The following is a 24,656-nucleotide window of genomic DNA, read 5'->3' on the forward strand; positions in this document are numbered from 1 at the left end:
ACACACACCTTGTGACTGACGCCGCTGTATTAGTCACTTTATATATAAGTTGACTCGTTATAAGCCTGGGGCTTTCGAAAGCCAATTCAACTAATCAAAACTAACCCACGCTCTTGACCCGGGCGTGTGGTTGTCTTTTGTTCACAATCATGCAACCGGGTTAATTTAATTGGGTTGCTTTTGATTGGTTGAATTGGCCGTAGAGTTCCGCCCCGCCGTTTTATGTTTGTGCTGTCTTGTGTCGTCCCATCATCCATCAATCATTTCATTGTAAATATATTCATCCTTAATTAAGTATATGTATATGCCTGCAATCTGCCACAACACTCGAGTGGAGATCTACGGCATTGTACTGTCCATGTATGCCTGCAATCTGCCACAACACTCGAGTGGAGATCTACGGCATTGTACTGTCCATACAAAAAACGGGGTCAAAAATGACCCCAATAATTTTATTAAACTTTAAACTTAAATTTTATTAAAATTTTTGATATTAGAAATAAGATGTTTATAAGAATATGGATTCCCAAGACATCAATAATATATTAACTGAGATTTCAAAATTAAAAAATCAAGGAATTGAATTATCTGATGGTCTCGACAGTGAAAAAATATTATCCGATTATGAGATTATTAACGAACAGTCGAAACGGGGGCGTTTTACCCTGGCCCGCGAGTATTTTTTTATAAAACGATTACAACATACGATTAATGAGAACCTGTACCACAATGACGCAAATGCATTCATTGGACTATTCACTGCCGTTGAAATAATACGAAAAAAACTCGGACGTGTTTATGAACGACGCCGGGAGATTTCTAGTAAGATCAAAAACATTAGAAGGATTATAGACGAAAACTCCGTGGAGCTCCCGATGGTACACTCGGCGGAAAATTAGAAAATTGCGGATCAATTTACAATAATGGTAGGTGAATCACTTACTACTCGGCTAGCCAGAGAGCGACTAGCAGCGCTTAGAAAGTTTATACCGTTACGAGACAGAGTGAGAGAGAAACTTCAAACGCGACAACAAATGCAAACTGATTTTGCTGTTGGAAGTGAACAGTTATTTGCCCCGGTAACTAAAGCGACTAAGGATGTTACGGCGGTAACTGTACCCGTTCTTGGTGCGCTTGAAAAGATAGCGGCAGAGACAAAACAAACAAAAAGGTCTTTAGAAACACTCCCTGCAAAAATAGCGGCTGCTACAACACGGAGGCCACCACCACTCGCTATAACCGAACCACAAGAACCTTATGTTACAATGGCCGACGAGGAAGAACTAGGCGCTACTGCGAAAGAACCAGAAGAAGAAATACCCGAAGAAACACCAGAAGAAGAAATACCGGAAGAAAAAGAGAGGAATATACCCCGTATTGTACTCAAGAAGAGCACAATAGATCAAATTAGAGACTTCAGCAACAGGGAAGAATTAATTAATTTTACTGCCAACAATTTTGCTAAGAGCATACGAGATGAGAAGCATATCAATAGCGGTTACGAGAAAAATATAAAGTCGTTAAAGGACTGGACAAGAATAGTGTATTTAGCAAGTAAACATAAAGATGCATTAACACATCGTAGTAAATCCGATTACGACGCATTCCACAAGGAAGTTAAGATTATAACACCAAAAAAAGGAAAAGGATACTCTGTTGGTAAAGAATCCTACGGCGTTGCCTGTCCTGGTAGTGTTCTCAGTGATATATCACGGCTGGAAGTACTAATCGGAGGAAAACGAGCCGGAAATAACTCTACGGAAATAATCAATGAGGCCGCTGATATTTGCAAGCGGTTATTTACAGGCGGTATTATGGACATTAATGCATATCGAACGCTCATAGACGAGCTCGTGGATGATTAATTGGAAAACTGGTGTTTTTAATAAGGATGATCATACACTACAACCATGATAAACCAGTACTCGTCTACGTGGTAAACTCGCGATTGCCTGTTTACCGCGCGTACTATGGAGATGGTCTCGGTAGCACCATTGCGGGGTTATTTACAAGAATGGCTCCAAAAGTAGCACCGTTAGCCAAACAATTAGGAATGAAGGCTATTGATGTTATTCGTGATAAGGGTATTAGTGCTATTGGAGATGTTGCCGGAAAGGCGCTTTCAGCCGCGCGGGACAAACTAATGTCATTGGTGAAATCCAAGAGATTTTCAAAAAGAAAACAGATGCCATCAACGATAGTGATGCCTGCAAATGTCAGTAAAGTAATAAATAACGCCGTGGAAGAAAAATTAGAGTCGTTGGCGACGACTCAGTCGTTGGCGACGACTCCGTCGTTGGCGACTTCGCCATCAGCCGATGCGGCAACCAACGCGCTCATGAACGCGATAGCGGGGAGTGGTCTACGACGAAAACGACGTTGATGGATTTCAATTGAAAACACCGACATGAATAATAATAAAATGTTTGCGCGAACCGCTGACCCCGCGTTTGATATGGACGCCCCAGTGCGCAGGGATGATTCTGTCCGTGATTATCAATATTATTCTTATTATGCAGCGCAACCCGACCTACGATCGCGAATTGAACTTCAGGTCCAAGATACCAGTAAATACTTTCTGCCGTGTGAAGCGTTTATCGAAATTGAGGGAGAACTCGTGACAAATGCCGCCGATAATGCACCATACGCAGATGACCATCGTGTTCGAGTTGGCTTCGTCAACAACGGTATCATGGCGTTATTTGAGAGTGCCAGATATCTTATTGACGGGCGAGAAATTGAATCAATAGAACGCGAGGTTGATGTTGCAACGACGATAATTGGGTTAGCGAGATACTCGGATGATTATACAAGATCGGCGGGCCCATCTATAATGTTCGCAAAGGACACCACTAATAACGCTGACCATATTCAGTACATCAACGTGCTGGTGGAAAGAGATACCGCAGTTGCTGATCAAGCTGAAGCAGCCAATCCAGACCGCAGAGCAAGACCGGGCACTGAGTTCAATATTATGAAAAGTCTTAACAATAATTACAATATGGGATTCGCAGCACGAGTAGGGATGTTGCAAGGACCACGCCGACAGTTTTCATGCGCGATTCCACTCCATCACATATTTGGATTCTGCAGAAATGTTAGAAAAGTTATCTATGGGGCTAAGCATACAATCGCGCTGACGCGAAGGGGCGATGATAACAATGCAATATGGCGTGCTGCTGGCGTCGCTGCCGGTAAAGTCATTTTAACTAAAATGGCATTGTGGATGCCGGTGCTGACTCCATCAGTTACCACGGAAGCACGATTGTTAGCATTTATGGAACAGGGAGGAAAATCGTTGTTGAGTTGGCTAGCGGTAACAACTGATGCTAAAGAGGATAACGTCGCCGATACGTTTACATGGCACCTAGCATCAAAACAGGGTGTTTCAGCCCCGCGTCATATTTTTATAGCGCTACAGAATAGGGAACGATTGGGTAATCAAGAACACAGCCATATGATATTTGATCAATTAGGAGTCAGGGATGTTTCGCTGAGAATAAACGGACAACAGGAACCATCCGAGGATATACAGCTTAATTACGGCGACAACCATGTCGCACGTGTGTATCATCGATTGCTGTCATATATGGGTCGTGATCAAAACGTCGACACTGGTTTGCAAATATCACAACTTGATTTTAAAAAGCTGTATCCGATTTATTATTTTTCGCTGGAACATCTTGATTTAACGAGACAATCCGTCGTTGATATACACTTCCGAGCTCGTATAGCCCCGGGTGGTGTTAATTATAGAGCGGTTGCTGTCATTCTCAGCGATAAATCAATGCTGTTGGAAGGTGTTGGTGGACGAATGAGAATCGTTGATGCGCCAGTGGAAAACATGTAATTGAAAGCACAAACGCGTTTACAATAAATGTCGTATAGTGTCGTCAGTGTAGAGTTGACTGATGGTCAAGTCAAGAAATTACGATCAAAGTCGGCTAAACAATGCGGAACCACAATAACGCTGAAGCCGTCACAGATGGCAGGTGGTAATCATAAGATTTCGTTGACGGCGCGTCAAATAAAACATTTCAATGATGCGATGAAGAATAAAAAGGGTGTTCAAATAGATTTTTCAGCCGCAGCAATTAAAAACATGGAAAAGACCGGTGGGATATTTCCGCTGTTAGCCGCGATTCCAGCGTTGATTGCCGCGGCCGCACCAGCAGTGGCTAAGGCGGCGGCGTTAGGAGCCGTTGGTACCGCGGCGGGAATGGCATTGAAGAAGGCAACCGGGAAAGGCTACAAAAAAAAACGACCCGTGGCCGGAAAGGGTCTAAGACTACCGGGAACCCCGTATTCATGGTATTCGGGAAAGGGTCTAAGACTACCGGGAACCGTTTATTAACGCAAGAGTCTATGACTCCAATGTCTAATTTTGATTTAATAGACGCCGCAAACGCGCTAGCGATAAAAAACTTCAGAGGTGTTTTTATGAGGGATCAATTACCGGCGGCACCAAGAAATATTGAAACCGGCATAATTAACCTCGATGGGTCCTCCGGAGCGGGAACTCATTGGGTTGCGTACGCGATTGATCCGCGCGCGATCGTCTATTTTGATTCATACGGGTTAGCCCCGCCGAACGAGTTTATGCGGTATATCCGGACGTGTTCAGCCCGGGTTTTTTATTCCACGCTGCCAACACAGCAGTTAAGTGACCCACCGATATGCGGCCGTGAGGTATTGAACGTACTCGCGGCGATTTCATCATCGCGGAAACCACCTCATGTGGTTGTAAACGAATACACTAGTGGGGTCGTAGAGGCCCGGCGGGTTAATTAGAAACGCCGTTTTTTTTTACAATAACGATGATTGATATTTGGGGACGACCGGTTTCGGCGCTGAAGGAATCCACGGAAACGCTCGCCACCGATGACATAAAAAAACTAATCGAGGATGAAATCGCCGATACGTTGAATTTAACCAGTGTTGACCCAGGTGAAATAGTCGTATTTCAAGACCGCCAGGGTAAATTGAAATCCAGTAATGTGTCGCTGGATGATGTTTTAACACGACAGCGTGATGCCGCCGAGGACACTATCGCGTTGTATACCGGCGACGGACGACTCAAACCGGGTGAACATGTATCGGCGGTAACATTAGTCAAAGACGGTTTTATAAGGTTGGATAGATCGGTGACCGAACTCAACGCGCAGGTGAAAAAATCTGCCACCGAGGTGAAAAAATCTATCACCGATATACAGCTCACTACCGCTAGTTTTTTCGGGACCCCGACGGTAACCGAACCGAATATTACAACAATAAGGAATACTATTTTGGATTTTGCAACGCTGTCGGGCCAATTTTACACGTTGCGAAAAAATGTTAACAGGATCGATGACAACTTTGATAAATTCTTTGGTAAAAAAAATACCAAGCTGGATGAGATTACAACAACTATAAATGATATCACTGCGTATGGACAGGAAATAAAAACAATCAAAACTGATGTTGCAACAAACAAAAGGAGTGTAGACGCGCATGAACGGGAAATAGAAATAATCGGCGCTAATGTTGCAACGATCATAAATAATGTAGACTCGCATGGACGGAAAATAGAAACAATCAAAACTGATGTTACAATGATCATAAATAATATGAGCGCGCATACACAGGAAATAGGAACAATCAAAACTGATATTGAAGCGAACAAAAAGGGTGTAGACGTATATAGAGGGGAAATAGGAACGATCAAAACTGATGTTGCAACGAGCAAAAGAAATATAGACGTGTATGGACAGGAAATAAAAACAATCAAAACTGATGTTGCATCGAACAAAAGGAATATAGACGCGCATACAGGGGAAATAGAAACAATCGAACTTGATGTTGCAGCGAACAAAAGAAATATAGACGCGCATACAGGGGAAATAGAAACGATCAAAACTGATATTGTAGCGAATAAAAAAAGTATAGACGTGCATGAACAGAGAATAGGAACGATCAAAACTGATATTGTGGCGAACAAGAATAATATAGACGCGCATGAATGGAGAATAGAAACAGTCAAAACTGATGTTGCAGCGAACAAAAAAGATGTGGACGCGCATACACGGGAAATAGATACACTCATTACTAAGGTTGCAGCGAACAAAAAAGATGTGGACGCGCATACACGGGAAATAGATACACTCATTACTAAGGTTGCAGCGAACAAAAAAGATGTGGACGCGCATACACGGGAAATAGATACACTCATTACTAAGGTTGCAGCGAACAAAAAAAATGTGGACGCGCATATACAGGAAATAGATATACTCATTACTAGGGTTGCAGCGAACAAGAATAATATAGACGCGAATTTGCGGAGAATAGAAATAATCGGAACTGATGTTGAAGCGATTAAAGACGGACTACCGAGAGTAGCAGAGCAATTCGAAAAAATAAAAATCCCTCATGAGAACATCATCAACACAGTATACACAATTCGGCATGGATCATTCGATTGGACTCCTACACAGAATACAGTAAATACTACCGCAACTGTTAAGGGCATTTATCGATTGACACTGGTTTCAATGATGCAGTTTAATATATTATCGTCGAGTTCATCCGGGTTTAACAATACAATATCAACAATTATAGACAAGAACGCAACTGAACAGTTTACAATTTATGCCGTTGATGGAAATTTAGCCCGGGCAAACATCACATGGTATGTGGAATTTGTAGCGAATCTAAGTAATTAAAAACACTAGCTCTTTTAGAATAAAATGACCACCAAGGTAATTGAATCAGAGGTATCACCGACGTCACATCAATATCGATTCGATACCGCAAAAGAATTCTCCGCGAACTTAAAAACGCTTTCCGAACAATACCGTGCAAAAATAAAAAAATACCGTCGTAAAATAACCGCCATCGACGCGGTCGTGTACTCGGTGTCGGGTATAGTAGCTGGCACCGGTGTTATTTTATCCACGGTGACCACGATAGCCCCGATCGCTGTTCCAATCGCTGTCTCCGCGATGACAACAGTTGCTGGAGTCGCCAACGCAATCACTAGAAAGATATCATCGTGTTTTCAGAAAAAACTCAACGAGTATACAGTAAAACATCAAATAGTATCCGACGCATACTCGAAATTATCCGGGTTGATCTCATTATCGATTGATAATTTGTTCGTATCCGATGTTGAATTCTCCACGATGGTCCAGTTGTATAGCTCCGCGATGTCAAAAATCGAGGATTTTTAACTGGAAGCCGGAACCACCTGGTTGCTGAAATTAGACACTAAAGACAACGAATAATAATAATGTCGCTGAACCCCGAAGGGTTTCAGTTGCTTCAGCGGATCGCGGAGAACACAACTCCGGTACAAACAAGTATGATATCAGTGACATCAACGAAACCCGAATTCAGTGTGAACTTTCCATCACCGGTTCCAGTGAAGGAAATAGCGCTGGCAAAATTGCGAATATATCACAGTTGGCCTAATATCCGAGCGGACGCATTTAACGGACAACAACCTAATAACTCGCTGGTTTTTGCATGGACAAATAAACCCGATGGAACCCCAGACTGGAAGGAGGTTACAATACCAACTGGGTCATACCAAATAGAACAAATCAATAAGGAATTTCAACGCAGGATAAAATCGATCACAGGAAAAGAATCAAAAATCGCTATTACGGTTCATGAACCGACGTTATCGTCGACGATTGAAATAAGCACACCGGGGTATATGGTTGATATTTATAACAGTTCAATAAGAACCACACTAGGATGGCCTAAGAATCCACCCGCGGACGCCCCCCCCATCAACTATCCTCAGATACGATAACGGAGATGGTGGTAGGCATATTGCTCCATACAACGTAAATATTGCATCGGTGATAGCAATCAATCTGGTGTGTGATGTTATCGAAGGGAGTTACCAGGTGGATACCAAGCAATCAAATCAAGCTCAACAGGGGTATATCCTTTATTCGTTTTCACCAACAGCCCCTCCGGGATTTTTGATCATTGAGAGTCCGATTAATCCGGTCTATATGCGATGCCATAATCGGCTTTTAACGAGAATTAATTTCAGACTTACCGATCAGTCAAATAACCTAATTGATCTGCAAGAGGAGGAGTTAGTGATCACTCTGTTTGTAAGATCATAGCAGCAGAGGGGGCGATGACATCGACGCGGTCGTCGATGTGCTTACCGGACGCTGACGACGCTGGGATCGACGCGCAGAAGGTATTAATTAAACCAAATGACGTCCGGACGATCCCCTCGACGACGACGTCGTTTTTTTTTTACCAGGCGCTGACGACACTAGATCGTTGAGTGCAGAAAGTAATAATTAAGCCAAATGACGATTGGACAAAATGTCGGATTCGCCCCCTCTGCTGCTCAAGTAAATTAACTATATACAAATAATCCCATACATTCACTTGTCTTTTTCTCCAATGGACACAAGATGTTGATATGCCAGTAAAGCTCATTTTGCGGCTTTGGCAAAGATTTGTTTAGCCTTCCTCTTTGACTATTTTGGCTCAATGTGCAATTGTTTCTTTTCCTTCTCAATGAGAGCCTTTTTTCTTTCAAGCTGGTGCTTGTATTATTGACATGTAGTGTGTATATTCTGATAGAGAGCTACATCTGTCCTCTAATGCAAGAAATCTTTCTTCTTATAGAAATTATGTGCACTTTTTCCAGATGCCTTCTGAGCTTCGATTTTTCTGTATGCAGCTTCTTTTGTAGGTGCCTTTCCAAACTCTTCCAACCTTGATTAACATAGAGCAGAGGTCAAAAAATGCCAGTCCTCTTGCATTCAGTTTTCTTATAAACTGACCAACTAAATTTCCGTTGACTTTTCACTCCAGCCATTCCCATTTCCATATGTTTTTTAAACCTTTATCTAAACTTCTTGTGTCATGGTCTCTCTTAACAACTCGGGACGTCACTTTTTGCAAGCACACTTCTTCTTTCCATTGCCATCAGTTTCCATTACACGAAGATTAATTGGATGAATTTAAACTTTTGACCAATCAGAATATTCTTTATGAGAGTCGTGGGCTAACTAATATATGGACTGAATACATTACAAGGATCGTTGCGGAATGGGACCAAACAGACTGTTTTTAAAAAACCAGATCGGAGCTGATAAAAAAAACAGACTACATCAAGAAAATCAGATTCAAGTCAGGAGAAAAGCAGAATTCCACTTTAAAATGGAGAAAAATTATGTCTGATTTCTACAATGTCTGCTTTATAATTCAAGTCTATATTTAAGGGTCATTTCCACAAGGCTTGCACTCAGTTCATAAAGGTTGACAGGCCTGGGATGTATGCATATCATGCTGAACTGTGTAAGATGTATTCATGTCATGCTGTAAGGTATACAAGACATACTGTTGTTGTGGGTTTAACGCCATTTTTCAGTCCAAGATAGGTTATACACAGCAGCCAGTATATCTGGGGAAGGAAGAACCTGGAGAAAACCATGAGAACAATCATGGATCCATGTAAAGCTACTAGTAAGCCTTCTGACATACCCCCATTGAGACTTGAATCCAAACTAATATAGGTGACACTTCACATGCATTAGACCACTCGGACACTCAAGGAGCCCAAAGTCATACTGTCCTCTGTGTGTGTGTGCAATATATATATATATTATATTATATATATATATATATATATATATATATACCAGCAAGATACTTAATGCTCCTCTTCTGACAATCGTATACTCATTATTCCCACTACAAAAACAAAGTCATATGGACAGCGTTCTTTTCCATACCAGGGCCCAGCAACATGGAATGAATTGCCCACTTAACTCAGACACAAAGACACAGTGATCACATTCAAGAGGGCTCTTAAAACTCACTTATTTCGACTGCAAGAACAAACTTAAAGACCTAATAATGTTTCCTACCTTAAATATTCTCATATCATATGTTTTTTATCTTATAGAAATGTCTAATGTTGTAAAGCGCTTAGAGCTTCTAAAGATTAGGTGCTATACAAAGTCCTCATTATTATTATTATTATATATATATGGCATAGTGTATTATGCTAATGGCACAGATCCAATACATCTCCAGTTACTGGCATATATCTTGATGTGTATTATGCTATGTCAATTCTAGCAAGTCCCAAACTATATTATACAGAACATATCAAACTTCCTTCCATACATTTTAAATGGGATGAAAGTTTTGAAAAAATTATCTGCAGATAAATTTTGATTTATTATGGCTTAGAGGCAAGCCAGCACAATGTCTATATGATGCCAACTAAAAGTTCAAAAAGTATAATATAAATTTGGACATGCTTTAGACTAAATTTAAGGATTAGAAATGACTCAGACAGTCTATAAATGAGTCAGTCTATAAATGACTCAGACATGGTCTATAAATGACTCAGACATGGTCTCTAAATGACTTAGATATGGTCTATAAATGACTCAGACATGATCTATAAATGACTCATACATGGTTAAGAAATGACTTAGACATGGTCTGTAAATGACTCAGGCATGGTCTATAAATGACTTAGACATGGTCTACAAATGATTCAGACAAATGACTTAGACATGGTCTATAAATGACTCATACATGGTCAAGAAATGACTCAGACATGGTCTATAAATGACTTGGACATGGTCTATAAATGACTCAGACATGGTCTATAAATGACTCAGACATGGTCTATAAATGAATCAGACATAGTCTATAAATGACTGGGTTTAGAAATATCTTAGTCATGCTTAATTACTCAGTCTGGGTTTAGAAATAATAGTCATGGTTTAGACACTATTCGAACAGTGTTGTTATAAAACCTATTTCTTACTGGAGCAAAATCAATTATAAAAAAATTACTTCGAACAATTGTGCAGAGGAATTCTTATCTTAATTACAATAATGAACATCATGCATGCTCATCCACGATTGTAAATTCTTATCCATAATTACAACAATGAATATCATGCATGCTAGTCCAAGATTGTTGTTGTTGTAGTAGTAGGGTTTAACGCCATTTTTCAGCACACGATAGGCTATACATGGCGGCCAGTATTAATGGTGGAGGAAGAACCCGGGAAAACCCCGGAAAGAACCACCGACCCACGAGAAGCTACTGGCAAGCTTTCTCACGTACCCACATTGGCTGAATCCAAGATTGTAAATTCTTATCTGTAATTACAACAATGAACATCAAGCATGCTAGTCCACAATTATAAATTCTTATCTGTAATTACAACAATGAATACCATGCATACTAGTCCACAATTGTTGTTGTTGTTGTTGTTGTTGTAGGGTTTAATGCCATTTTTTCAGCACACAATAGGCTATACATGGCACCCAGTATTAACAGTGGAGGAAGAACCTGGGAAAACCCTCGGAAAGAACCACTGACCCATGAGAAGCTGCTGGCAAGCTTTCTCACATACCCACATTGGCTGTATCCAAGACTCGAACCCACGCAAACAGAGGTGAGTTCATAACGATAATAATAATAATAACAATAATAATAATGAGGACTTTATATAGCGCCTAATCTTTAGAAGCTCTAAGAGTTTTACAACATTAGACAACACCTATAACATAAAAAACAGATATAATGATATGATTACAAAAACAAACACCATGAAATTAGAAAACATAAAAAACATGCTGAGAATATTTAAGGTAGGAAACATTATTAGGTCTTTAAGTTTGTTCTTGCAGTCGAAATAAGTGAGTTTTGAGAGCACTCTTGAATGGGATCACTGTGTCTTTGTGTCTAAGTTCAGTGGGCAATTCATTCTACATTGCTGGGCCCTGGTATGCAAAAGAATGCTGTCCATGTGACTTTTCATAGTGGGAATAATGAGTATACGATTGTCAGAAGAGGAGCGTAAGTATCTTGCTGGTGTGTACACATGGGTGAGGTCGGATAGGTATATTGGACTAGAGTCCGTCAGTGAAACGTAGCACAGAGAACAAATTTTGTGTTTGATTCTGGATCGAATGGATAGCCAGTGTATGCTACAGTGCAGCGGGGAGGTGTGCTCTGATCGTAGTACTCTAAATATGATCCGAGCAGCTGTATTTTGAACTTTTTGAAGTTTCTGGAGTAGATATTGAGATGAACCATACAGAATTGAGTTACATATAGTCCAGTCTTGAAAGCACTAATGAACACACAAGTGTTTTAGTGGCATCAACTGAAAGATATTTGCGAATGGAGCTGATGCGTCTCAGCTCAAGATATGCAGCCGTGCATGTGTTCATGACATGTTGGTGCAATGTGAGAGTACTGTCCAGAGTAACACCTCGGTTTCATACTGATTGTGTGAATTTAATGTTGGTGTTGCTGATATTTATTGTTTGAGGTAAAGGGTGTGAATGAGAAAGTCTTTGTGTTGTGATCAGAATGGCATCGGTTTTATCATCATTCATCTGCAGCTTGTTACATGTCATCCATGATTTCACATCAGAAATGCAACTCTCTACACCTTGGATGGTAGCATCAACTTCAGTTGGGTGGCTAGATTTGTATATTTGGGTGTCATCAGCGTACAATTGGTGAGACACTGGATGATGATGTTTGACACTTGAAAGCAGCTGAGTGTACAGAATGAAGAGAACAGGTCCAAGAACAGACCCTTGTGGAACACCACAACATGGATTAACTGGGCTGGACTGTATTCCATTTGCAGACACAATTTGTGTCCTGTTGACCAAGTAGGACTTGAACCACAGTAAGGCTGCATCATGAATACCGAATACATGCTAGAGACAGTGAAGTAATATATCATGGTCTATTGTGTCAAATGCTGCAGACAAATCAAGGAGGGTGAGGACTGTAATCTTTCCGCTATCCAAAGCAGAAAGAATGTCATTAACTACTTTTAGAAGAGTAGTTTCAGTAGTGTGGCAAAGGTAATATGCAGACTGTACATTGCTAAAAAGACTGTTTGAATTCAGATGAGATACAAGCTGGGATAGAGCCTTTTCTAAGATTTTTTATATGAATGGGAGATTAGAAACTGGGCGGTAGTTCTTTAAATTGTTATGGTCTAGTGTTGGTTTCTTCAGCAGAGGCTTTACAATGGCAATTTTGAAAAATGATGGGAATTCAGCTGATGAGAGAGAGGTATTAATAACATCAGTTAGTGAAGGCAATACTGGATCTAAGCACTCAAGCAGCAGTGATGTTGGAACTGGATCAAGTTCACATGAATCTGGTGCACTCTTCATCAGGATGGCAGTGATCCGTAACGGAGAGCGCTTTAGACCACTCCGCTACTCGGGGTCCCTTAGTCCATGAATGTAAATTCTTATCCATAACTACAACAATAAACATCAAGCATGCAAGTCCACGATTGTAAATTCTTATCTGTAATTACAACAATGAACATCAAGCATACTAGTCCACAACTGTAAATTCTTATCTGTAATTACAACAATGAATATCATGCATGCTAGTCCAAGATTGTAAATTCTTATCCATAATTTTACAACAATTGAACATCAAGCATGCTAGTCCACAATTATAAATTCTTATCTGTAATTACAACAATGAACATCATGCATGCTAGTCCACAATTGTAAATTCTTATCCATAATTACAACAATGAACATCAAGCATGCTAGTCCACAATTATAAATTCTTATCTGTAATTACAACAATGAACACCATGCATGCTAGTCCACGATTGTAAATTCTTATCCATAATTACAACAATGAACACCATGCATGCTAGTCCACAATTATAAATTCTTATCTGTAATTACAACAATGAACACCATGCATGCTAGTCCACAATTGTAAATTCTTATCCATAATTACAACAATGAACATCATGCATGCTAGTCCATGATTATAAATTATCTGTACATGTAATTACTACAATGAACATCATGCATGCTAGTCCATGATTATAAATTATCTGTAATTACTACAATGAACATAATGCAGCAAGTTCATGATTGTAAATTGTCTCCAACACCAGTATATCTAATCAAACTTTTTCTGTTAATACTACTTCATCCACTCACATCAAAAGTGTCTAGATTGTAAGGATTCATTGGTTTTACAAACTTGAATGACACCTTTTAATAATGTCTCATGATTAAAACGATTCATTGGTTTCACAAACTTGAATGACAACACCTTATAAAAGTTTCTCATGATTACAGTAGTCCCCCTCTTGAACATACTCCTGACCAGCAGCCACCCACTTCTTACGGACAGAATCCCTTGGCACTGACGAGTTTGTATTCAAAATTACCCCTACAAAAATTTAAAATGTTCCGCTCACAAGTGGCCACGTTTTTTCTCAAATGTATCCAGAATCAATAATTAATTCATATCACGACATAAGGTAAGTAATTAGATTATCTCCATCGTCGATACATGTCTCCCAATGTAAAGTTTCCGTTACTGAAAGTGTTGATTATAGTACATATTACAGTAAGATTACTATAATATTACTGTCTATAAAACCCCCACGTTTACAGGAAATGGCCGTAACAATGTTACAAAAGAGTTCTGGGCTTCACTTCACAGATCTGTTGAGTTCTTCTCTTTGATGATTACAACCGGACATAATTGTCAAGATCATAACAGGGTCAGCATAGGCTAAATATAAATTTTGTGCATTAACACACACAGAGAACTTAACCTTGAACAAAACAGGGTACCAGACAAAGACCGAAAAATCATTTGACAACACATTTATCGCTTCCTTTACGAAGAAGGCATTTCATCCAATCGAAAAAAGTTTCGTCTGCATAATTAAATCGCATAAAGTTAGCAAGGTCTGAATAAATCATTAGCAAACATTAACATGTCATCATGTAAACGGAGACGTATTATGTTAGAAGAAAGTCGGTTATTCTACTCGACATCGGGTGAGGTGAGGAGGGGGTACTTGCAGAACAATTTATGCAGAAAAGACTCAAATAAACGTCATAACCGGTAAGGAGGTTATTCAGCAGCAGTGATAAAATAGAGCAAATGGAAAGAGAATTATGTACCAAAATTTAAATGATGTTTCTGGATGGTTTTGCAATGTGCATGTGAACAATACCTGCTCGCATATCACCCTTATGCCAGGAATAAGAACTATTAATGTATATTCAGTTGAAAAAAGTCTATTATTGTAACAAGAAGAACCTTTAAATAATTAATGTTACTTTTAAACGAAGATATTAAATGAGGATATTAATTGCTTTGAAGTATGTAGCTTTCTTAGTATGTATATTACATATACTTCTCACAAAAAATTTAGTCCTCCTCTGGAAAGGCCACCCATCTTATAAGACCACTTTCCCGGTGCAGTAGGGATGGCCGTTTAAGAGGGGTACAACTGTATAATGATTCACTGGTTTTACATACTTGAATGACAACACATTATAACAGTGTCTCATGATTGTAACGATTCACTGGTTTTACATACTTGAATGACAACACATTATAACAGTGTCTCTTGATTATAATGATTCACTGGTTTTACATACTTGAATGACAACACATTATAATAGTGTCTCATGATTATAATGATTCACTGGTTTTACATACTTGAATGACAACACATTATAACAGTGTCTCATGATTATGACGATTCACTGGTTTTACATATTTGAATGACAACACATTATAATAGTGTCTCTTGATTATAATGATTCACTGGTTTTACATACTTGAATGACAACACCTTACAATAGTGTCTCATGATTATAACGATTCACTGGTTTTACATACTTGAATGACAACACATTATAACAGTGTCTATTGATATATAATGATTCACTGGTTTTACATACTTGAATGACAACACATTATAACAGTGTCTCATGATTATAACGATTCACTGGTTTTACAAACTTGAATGACAACACATTATAACAGTGTCTCATGATTATAATGATACACTGGTTTTACATACTTGAATGACAACACATTATAACAGTGTCTCATGATTGTAACGATTCACTGGTTTTACATACTTGAATGACAACACATTATAATAGTGTCTCTTGATTATAATGATTCACTGGTTTTACATACCTGATCTTACAGATAATTATTTCATTTACTTACTGTGTCATGTATTATATTGCTATTTACACCTTTTCTTCCATAAAAATAACAAACTGAACTCACTTTAACCCCAAGGGTGAATTATTTTACAAGATTTTTATAAAAGATTCTATTCCGATGCATCCATCTTGCAAATTTTTAAAAATCTGATTTTCATTATTTTTCAAAGAGAAGCCTAAGCCTAATATCATGCTATCTCTGAACTCTTTATTTCCATTAGGACCAAAACCAGGTAATATCATGCAATCTCTGATCTCTTTATTTCCTTTAGGACCAAAAACAGGTAATATCATGCTATCTCTGATCTCTTTATTTCCTTTAGGACCAAAAACAGGTAATATCATGTTATCTCTGATCTCTTTATTTCCATTAGGACCAAAACCAGGTAATATCATGCTATCTCTGATCTCATTATTTCCCTTAGGACCAAAAACAGGCAATACCATGCTATCTCTGATCTCATTATTTCCATTAGGACCAAAAACCAGGCAATATCATGCTATCTCTGATCTCTTTATTTCCATTAGGACCAAAACCAGGTAATATCATGCTATCTCTGATCTCATTATTTCCTTTAGGACCAAAAACAGGTAACATCATGCTATCTCTGATCTCATTATTTCCTTATGGACCAAAAACAGGTAACATCATGCTATCTCTGATCTCTTTATTTCCTTTAGGACCAAAAACAGGCAATACCATGCTATCTCTGATCTCATTATTTCCTTTAGGACCAAAAACAGGTAATATCATGCTATCTCTGATCTCTTTATTTCCATTAGGACCAAAACCAGGTAATATCATGCTATCTCTGATCTCATTATTTCCTTTAGGACCAAAAACAGGCAATACCATGCTATCTCTGATCTCATTATTTCCTTTAGGACCAAAAACAGGTAATATTATGCTATATCTGATCTCTTTATTTCCATTAGGACCAAAAACAGGTAATATCATGCTATCTCTGATCTCTTTATTTCCATTAGGACCAAAAACAGGCAATACCATGCTATCTCTGATCTCATTATTTCCTTTAGGACCAAAAACAGGTAATATCATGCTATCTCTGATCTCTTTATTTCCTTTAGGACCAAAAACAGGTAATATCATGCTATCTCTGATCTCATTATTTCCTTTAGGACCAAAAACAGGCAATACCATGCTATCTCTGATCTCATTATTTCCTTTAGGACCAAAAACAGGTAATATCATGCTATCTCTGATCTCTTTATTTCCTTTAGGACCAAAAACAGGTAATATCATGCTATATCTGATCTCTTTATTTCCATTAGGACCAAAAACAGGTAATATCATGTTATCTCTGATCTCATTATTTCCTTTAGGACCAAAAACAGGTAATACCATGCTATCTCTGATCTCATTATTTCATTTAGGACCAAAAACAGGTAATATCATGCTATCTCTGATCTCATTATTTCCTTTAGGACCAAAAACAGGCAATACCATGCTATCTCTGATCTCATTATTTCCTTTAGGACCAAAAACAGGTAATATTATGCTATATCTGATCTCTTTATTTCCATTAGGACCAAAAACAGGTAATATCATGCTATCTCTGATCTCTTTATTTCCTTTAGGACCAAAAACAGGTAATATCATGCTATCTCTGATCTCTTTATTTCCTTTAGGACCAAAAACAGGTAATATCATGCTATCTCTGAGATCTTTATTTCCTTTAGGACCAAAGACAGGGAATATCATGCTATCTCTGATCTCATTATTTCCTTTAGGACCAAAAACAGGTAATATCATGCTATCTCTGAGATCTTTATTTCCTTTAGGACCAAAGACAGGGAATATCATGCTATATCTGATCTCTTTATTTCCATTAGGACCAAAACCAGGTAATATCATGCTATCTCTGATCTCTTTATTTCCTTTAGGACCAAAAACAGGTAATATCATGCTATCTCTGATCTCTTTATTTCCTTTAGGACCAAAAACAGGTAATATCATGTTATCTCTGATCTCTTTATTTCCATTAGGACCAAAACCAGGTAATATCATGCTATCTCTGATCTCATTATTTCCCTTAGGACCAAAAACAGGCAATACCATGCTATCTCTGATCTCATTATTTCCATTAGGACCAAAAACCAGGCAATATCATGCTATCTCTGATCTCTTTATTTCCATTAGGACCAAAACCAGGTAATATCATGCTATCTCTGATCTCATTATTTCCTTTAGGACCAAAAACAGGTAACATCATGCTATCTCTGATCTCATTATTTCCTTATGGACCAAAAACAGGTAACATCATGCTATCTCTGATCTCTTTATTTCCTTTAGGACCAAAAACAGGCAATACCATGCTATCTCTGATCTCATTATTTCCTTTAGGACCAAAAACAGGTAATATCATGCTATCTCTGATCTCTTTATTTCCATTAGGACCAAAACCAGGTAATATCATGCTATCTCTGATCTCATTATTTCCTTTAGGACCAAAAACAGGCAATACCATGCTATCTCTGATCTCATTATTTCCTTTAGGACCAAAAACAGGTAATATTATGCTATATCTGATCTCTTTATTTCCATTAGGACCAAAAACAGGTAATATCATGCTATCTCTGATCTCTTTATTTCCATTAGGACCAAAAACAGGCAATACCATGCTATCTCTGATCTCATTATTTCCTTTAGGACCAAAAACAGGTAATATCATGCTATCTCTGATCTCTTTATTTCCTTTAGGACCAAAAACAGGTAATATCATGCTATCTCTGATCTCATTATTTCCTTTAGGACCAAAAACAGGCAATACCATGCTATCTCTGATCTCATTATTTCCTTTAGGACCAAAAACAGGTAATATCATGCTATCTCTGATCTCTTTATTTCCTTTAGGACCAAAAACAGGTAATATCATGCTATATCTGATCTCTTTATTTCCATTAGGACCAAAAACAGGTAATATCATGTTATCTCTGATCTCATTATTTCCTTTAGGACCAAAAACAGGTAATACCATGCTATCTCTGATCTCATTATTTCATTTAGGACCAAAAACAGGTAATATCATGCTATCTCTGATCTCATTATTTCCTTTAGGACCAAAAACAGGCAATACCATGCTATCTCTGATCTCATTATTTCCTTTAGGACCAAAAACAGGTAATATTATGCTATATCTGATCTCTTTATTTCCATTAGGACCAAAAACAGGTAATATCATGCTATCTCTGATCTCTTTATTTCCTTTAGGACCAAAAACAGGTAATATCATGCTATCTCTGATCTCTTTATTTCCTTTAGGACCAAAAACAGGTAATATCATGCTATCTCTGAGATCTTTATTTCCTTTAGGACCAAAGACAGGGAATATCATGCTATCTCTGATCTCATTATTTCCTTTAGGACCAAAAACAGGTAATATCATGCTATCTCTGATCTCATTATTTCCTTTAGGACCAAAAACAGGTAATATCATGCTATCTCTGATCTCTTTATTTCCATTAGGACCAAAAACAGGTAATATCATGCTATCTCTGATCTCTTTATTTCCATTAGGACCAAAAACAGGTAGTATCATGCTATCTCTGATCTCTTTATTTCCTTTAGGACCAAAAACAGGTAATACCATGCTATCTCTGATCTCTTTATTTCCTTTAGGACCAAAAACAGGTAATATCATGCTCTCTCTGATCTCATTATTTCCTTTAGGACCAAAAACAGGTATGTTACAAAAGAAAACAAATTATTTACATAGCATACAGAGAGGACGTTTGCTTGAAATGAGTGAAGAACATATATTTCATCCAGTGGATGAAAAACTCACTATTTTCACAAGTGGCATAATCACAGGTGAAATACATCTGTTGTTCACTCAAAGCAAGCAAATTTTCATTTTATTTTTTGTTCAAATGTACTGGCTAGTAAGATGTACCTTATAATTGATTGAACCAGCATATTTCTTACTAGATCTCACAAGATTTCCTGCAGTTGACTGTTTATGTTCTGCAGTGTTTTGTGATTATTCACACAACAAATATAAACAGTGACACAAATCTCCTCCTCAATTCAAAGAAATAATAAGAAAAATTAAGAAAACTTCACTACTTTCTGGATCTGAATTCAAGTCATGTTTATCTTGTTATGGATATGACAGTGAAATTCTTCATCATAATTTGCTCCAGTAAATTTCTACATTTATTTTACTTGGAAAATCAAGTAATTCACAGCCTAGCATAAAATAAAAATTATATGAACTAATTATAACAATAATGAATGGGATTAACCAATCAAGGAGTTACATTAAAACTATATATCAGCGAAGTATTATTTCACCATTGTACCTGTTTCAATACCAGCTGTGAATTGAAATCCTGATGGGGACTGTCCTAGAAACAAAAAAAAAGACAAACATATAAAATGTCCTTAATCAATGAAGTGCTAGAAAACTGTAAGGAAACAAAAATATACAGCTGAAAAAAAAAGATTAATGATAAAACATGCGAGGTTCTTTAAAAATGTATTCTGATGCCATGGCAGGAATTCAGACAATTTTCAACCAACAGTAAAGGTGCAAAGCAAATACCCTGGTCACTAAAATCTACACCGCTGGGCCAGAGGAGCTTGTGTTGGAAGGAGGATTAGTAATCAGACAACTCATCTCTTCTACATGACAACATGGAATACTAGAAATCAAAATCATTCCAAAGGCTGATGAGTAATCAGAGGGCATAATATGAAAAAAACGAAAATTAATTGTAAGTCTTATCGGTCAGTAGGAACAAACTGGAACTGTAACTCTTGCAAATTATGCAACGGAATGTGTAAAATCACAATAACAATCATTCAACATCCCATCAGTAGAAAGCTCCATACCAAATTTAACTCCAACAAACCTTTAAAACCTTTATGCTGTGGAAACCAAAGGCTGGGTGACCTCCAACAAACCTTTAAAACCTTTATGCTGTAGAAACCAAAGGCTGGGTGACCTCCAACAAACCTTTAAAACCTTTATGCTGTGAAAACCAAAGGCTGGGTGACCTCCAACAAACCTTTAAAACCTTTATGCTGTGGAAACCAAAGGCTGGGTGACCTCCAACAAACCTTTAAAACCTTTATGCTGTGGAAACCAAAGGCTGGGTGACCTCCAACAAACCTTTAAAACCTTTATGCTGTGGAAACCAAAGGCTGGGTGACCTCCAGCAAATCTTTAAAACCTTTATGATGTGGAAACCAAAGGCTGGGTGACCTCCAACAAACCTTTAAAACCTTTATGCTGTGGAAACCAAAGGCTGGATGACCTCCAACAAATCTTCAAAAACTTTGTTCTTGCTTTTGTTTTAATGCATTAGAAAGGCTATACATCGCAGCCAGTATAACTGGTGGATGAAGAACCTGGGGAAAACCCTGGAAAGTTCCACCAACCCACAGGAAGCTACTGGAATATCCACACTGGCCAAGCCCAAGACTCCAACTCATGCCAACAGAAGTGAGATGACAGTGATCGGTAAAGGTGAGTGCTTTAGAACATTTGGCCACCCGCACCTTCAAACACTTTATGCCATGGAAATCAAAGTCAGAAAGACAAGCTATCAGGGAAGAAAAGTTCTGCAATAACTGTTTAAAATCTAAATATCAAATTTACTTCCAATCAAACAATTATTTTTGGGTTTCTTGCTGAAATCAAATTAGATGGATGGATGGATGGTCTGAAATACATATGAATGTGCTTACAGAGAGCTACAATGATTTTGTCAAGAAGGGCAGTAATGTTCAAAGGATTGATACGAACAGGGTCCTAATGTTCAAAGGATTGATATGAACAGGGCCCTAATGTTCAAAGGATTGATATGAACAGGGCCCTAATGTTCAAAGGACTGATATAAACAGGGCCCTAATGTTCAAAGGATTGATATGAACAGGACCCTAATGATTGGACTTACATGATGATTTTGTCAAGAAGGGCCCTAATATTCTCAGGATTAATATCACTTACATTAATATGAATGCCACAATATGTACCTACTGTATGCTGTACCTATTGTATGATGTACCTACTGAATGCTGTACCTACTGTATGATGATGCCTATTGTATGATGTACCTACTGTGTGCTGTACCTATTATATACTGTACCTACTGTATGTTGATGCCTATTGTATGTACTGTGTGCTGTACCTACTGTATACTGTACCTACTGTATGCTGATGCCTATTGCATGATGTACTTACTGTGTGCTGTACCTAGAGTATACTGTACCTACTGAATGCTGATGCCTATTGTATGATGTACTTACTGCGTGCTGTGCCTAGTGTATGATGTACCTATTGTATGACGTACCTACTGTGTGATGTACCTATTGTATACTGTACCTACTGAATGCTGATGCCTATTGTATGATGTATCTACTGTGTGCTGTACTTATTGTATGATGTACATACTGTGTGCTGTACCTATTATATACTGCACCTACTGTATGCTGTACCTACTGTATGTTGATGCCTATTGTATGATGTACCTACTGTGTGCTGTACCTACTGAATACTGTACCTACTGTATGTTGATGCCTATTGTATGATGTACCTATTGTGTGCTGTACCTATTGTATACTGTACCTACTGTATGTTGATGCCTATTGTAGGATGTACCTACTGTGTGCTGTACCTATTGTATACTGTACCTACTGTATGTTGATGCCTATTGTAGGATGTCCCTACTGTGTGCTGTATCTATTGTATACTGTACCTACTGTATGTTGATGCCTATTGTATGATGTACCTACTATGTGCTGTAACTATTGTATGCTGTACCTACTGTATGTTGATGCCTATTGTATGCTGTACCTACTGAATGCTGATGCCTATTGTATGGTGTACCTACTGTGTGCTGTACCTATTGTATACTGTACATATTGCATATTGATGCCTATTGCATGATGTACCTACTGTGTGCTGTACCTATGGTATACTGTACCTATTGTATGATGATGCCTATTGTATGCTGTACCTACTGTGTGCTGTACCTATTGTATACTGTACCTACTGTATGCTGATGCCTATTGTATGATGTACTTACTGTGTGCTGTACCTATTGTATACTGTACCTACTGTATGCTGATGCCTATTGTATGATGTACCTACTGTGTGCTGTACCTATTGTATACTGTACCTACTGAATGCTGATGCCTATTGTATGATCTACCTACTGTGTGCTGTACCTATTGTATGATGTACCTACTGTGTGCTGTACCTATTGTATACTGTACCTACTGAATGTTGATTAGACTGCCAGGATTTACATAATGACTTTGTCATGCAGGGTCCTAATGAATCACATGATTGACATGGCTTACATTGACCTTTGACATACTAAGTGAAACTGCCATTTGACAACCTTAGTGACAATAACCTTTGACAAACTTGGTGACACTGACCTTGGACAGGTTCAGTAATATTGACATTTGACAAGATTAATGACACTGGTCTTTGGTATATGGAGTCCCACATCAACAGGTTTTGTGCTTGTCCAAAAGTAACTTATCAACAATGAATGAAACTCGTCAAAACATCCCAAAGCCCACAAGACCAGTAATATAACCAATTGGTCTTACATTTCATCCAACAAGAAGATAGAACGTAGTCAATGATAAATTCAAGTAGACATGAGTATCGGCCCTTAGTGAAGTTCTTTACATAATGAAACACGGAACATACATTAAAACACAAACTAGATATTTATATCTTATGTCAAATTTATCAAATTTTATAAACTCGTGCAAGACATGGCCACTATTTACTGATCAGGACAATGATTTTCATGGTCCAGTTCCATACCGAGCTCATCTTCAGGCTGGGTATCATAACATGCAGTGATGAACAGTCAGAATTAGAGTCTGAATAAGAATCAGGATTCTCATCCACCGACTTTCATCATTGACAGTATCAGAACTAGACCCATGAGAAGATGAGTTCCAGCAGTGAATTGCTGGAACTAAAAGCAGATCAAATGCATCCACATCAACAGAAAGCAGCTGAACATCATGAATATCTGTGTCTGCAGCTCAGTGAATTTTCAACTAAGCAACAAGAAGTGTAGATAAATTTACCTAATTAAAACTTCACCTGAATCAATTTTTGCTGTAAAATTTTCAGCAAACATCCATCAATTCTACTAATCAGTTACCCTGGTACCCAATCAATGTAAAATTGTATTCAATGTTTACAAATCTGAATAAATCCATGAATTATATTACAGGTCACATAGCATTATAAAAGTGGTTCCAAATGACCCAATTCACAATACCAAGTAATATGTTAATTCAACACATCTTATAAAAAAAACAATGAAAGCTAAGTCCACATTTTTTTAATTCACAGTATCCTATAAATGTCACTACCTAATGACATCTGGTACATGTTCCAAAACTCATCCTGTGTCTGAAACCCTCCATCATCTAGAAAATAACTGTGGTCTGGTCATAGTAATTATTGTTTGACACCATTTCAATGGTCTCATCGTCATATGCAGGTGCCATCATCTAGTAAATCATTGTGGTCTAGTCACAGTAATTATCATCTGACAGCATTTCAATGGCCTTACTGTCATCCATTTCAATGGCCTCATTGACATCCATTTCAACG

The 24,656-nt window shown here is 38.1% G+C and overlaps 1 protein-coding gene across 1 annotated transcript in view; it reads right to left on the bottom strand.

Moving 5' to 3' along the window:
• Window positions 1-24,656, bottom strand: part of LOC149802479 (uncharacterized) — a 228,787-nt gene that overhangs the window by 122,368 nt on the left and 81,763 nt on the right. The window contains exon 9 of the mRNA XM_089951718.1: window positions 20,362-20,406. Coding sequence (XP_089807844.1) covers window positions 20,362-20,406 — 45 coding nt within the window. The remainder of the gene's footprint in view (window positions 1-20,361; window positions 20,407-24,656) is intronic.

Source organism: Sinohyriopsis cumingii, chromosome 3, assembly GCF_028554795.1.
Source record: "Sinohyriopsis cumingii isolate HCF-2022 chromosome 3, ASM2855479v2, whole genome shotgun sequence".
Lineage (NCBI taxonomy): Eukaryota > Metazoa > Mollusca > Bivalvia > Unionida > Unionidae > Sinohyriopsis > Sinohyriopsis cumingii.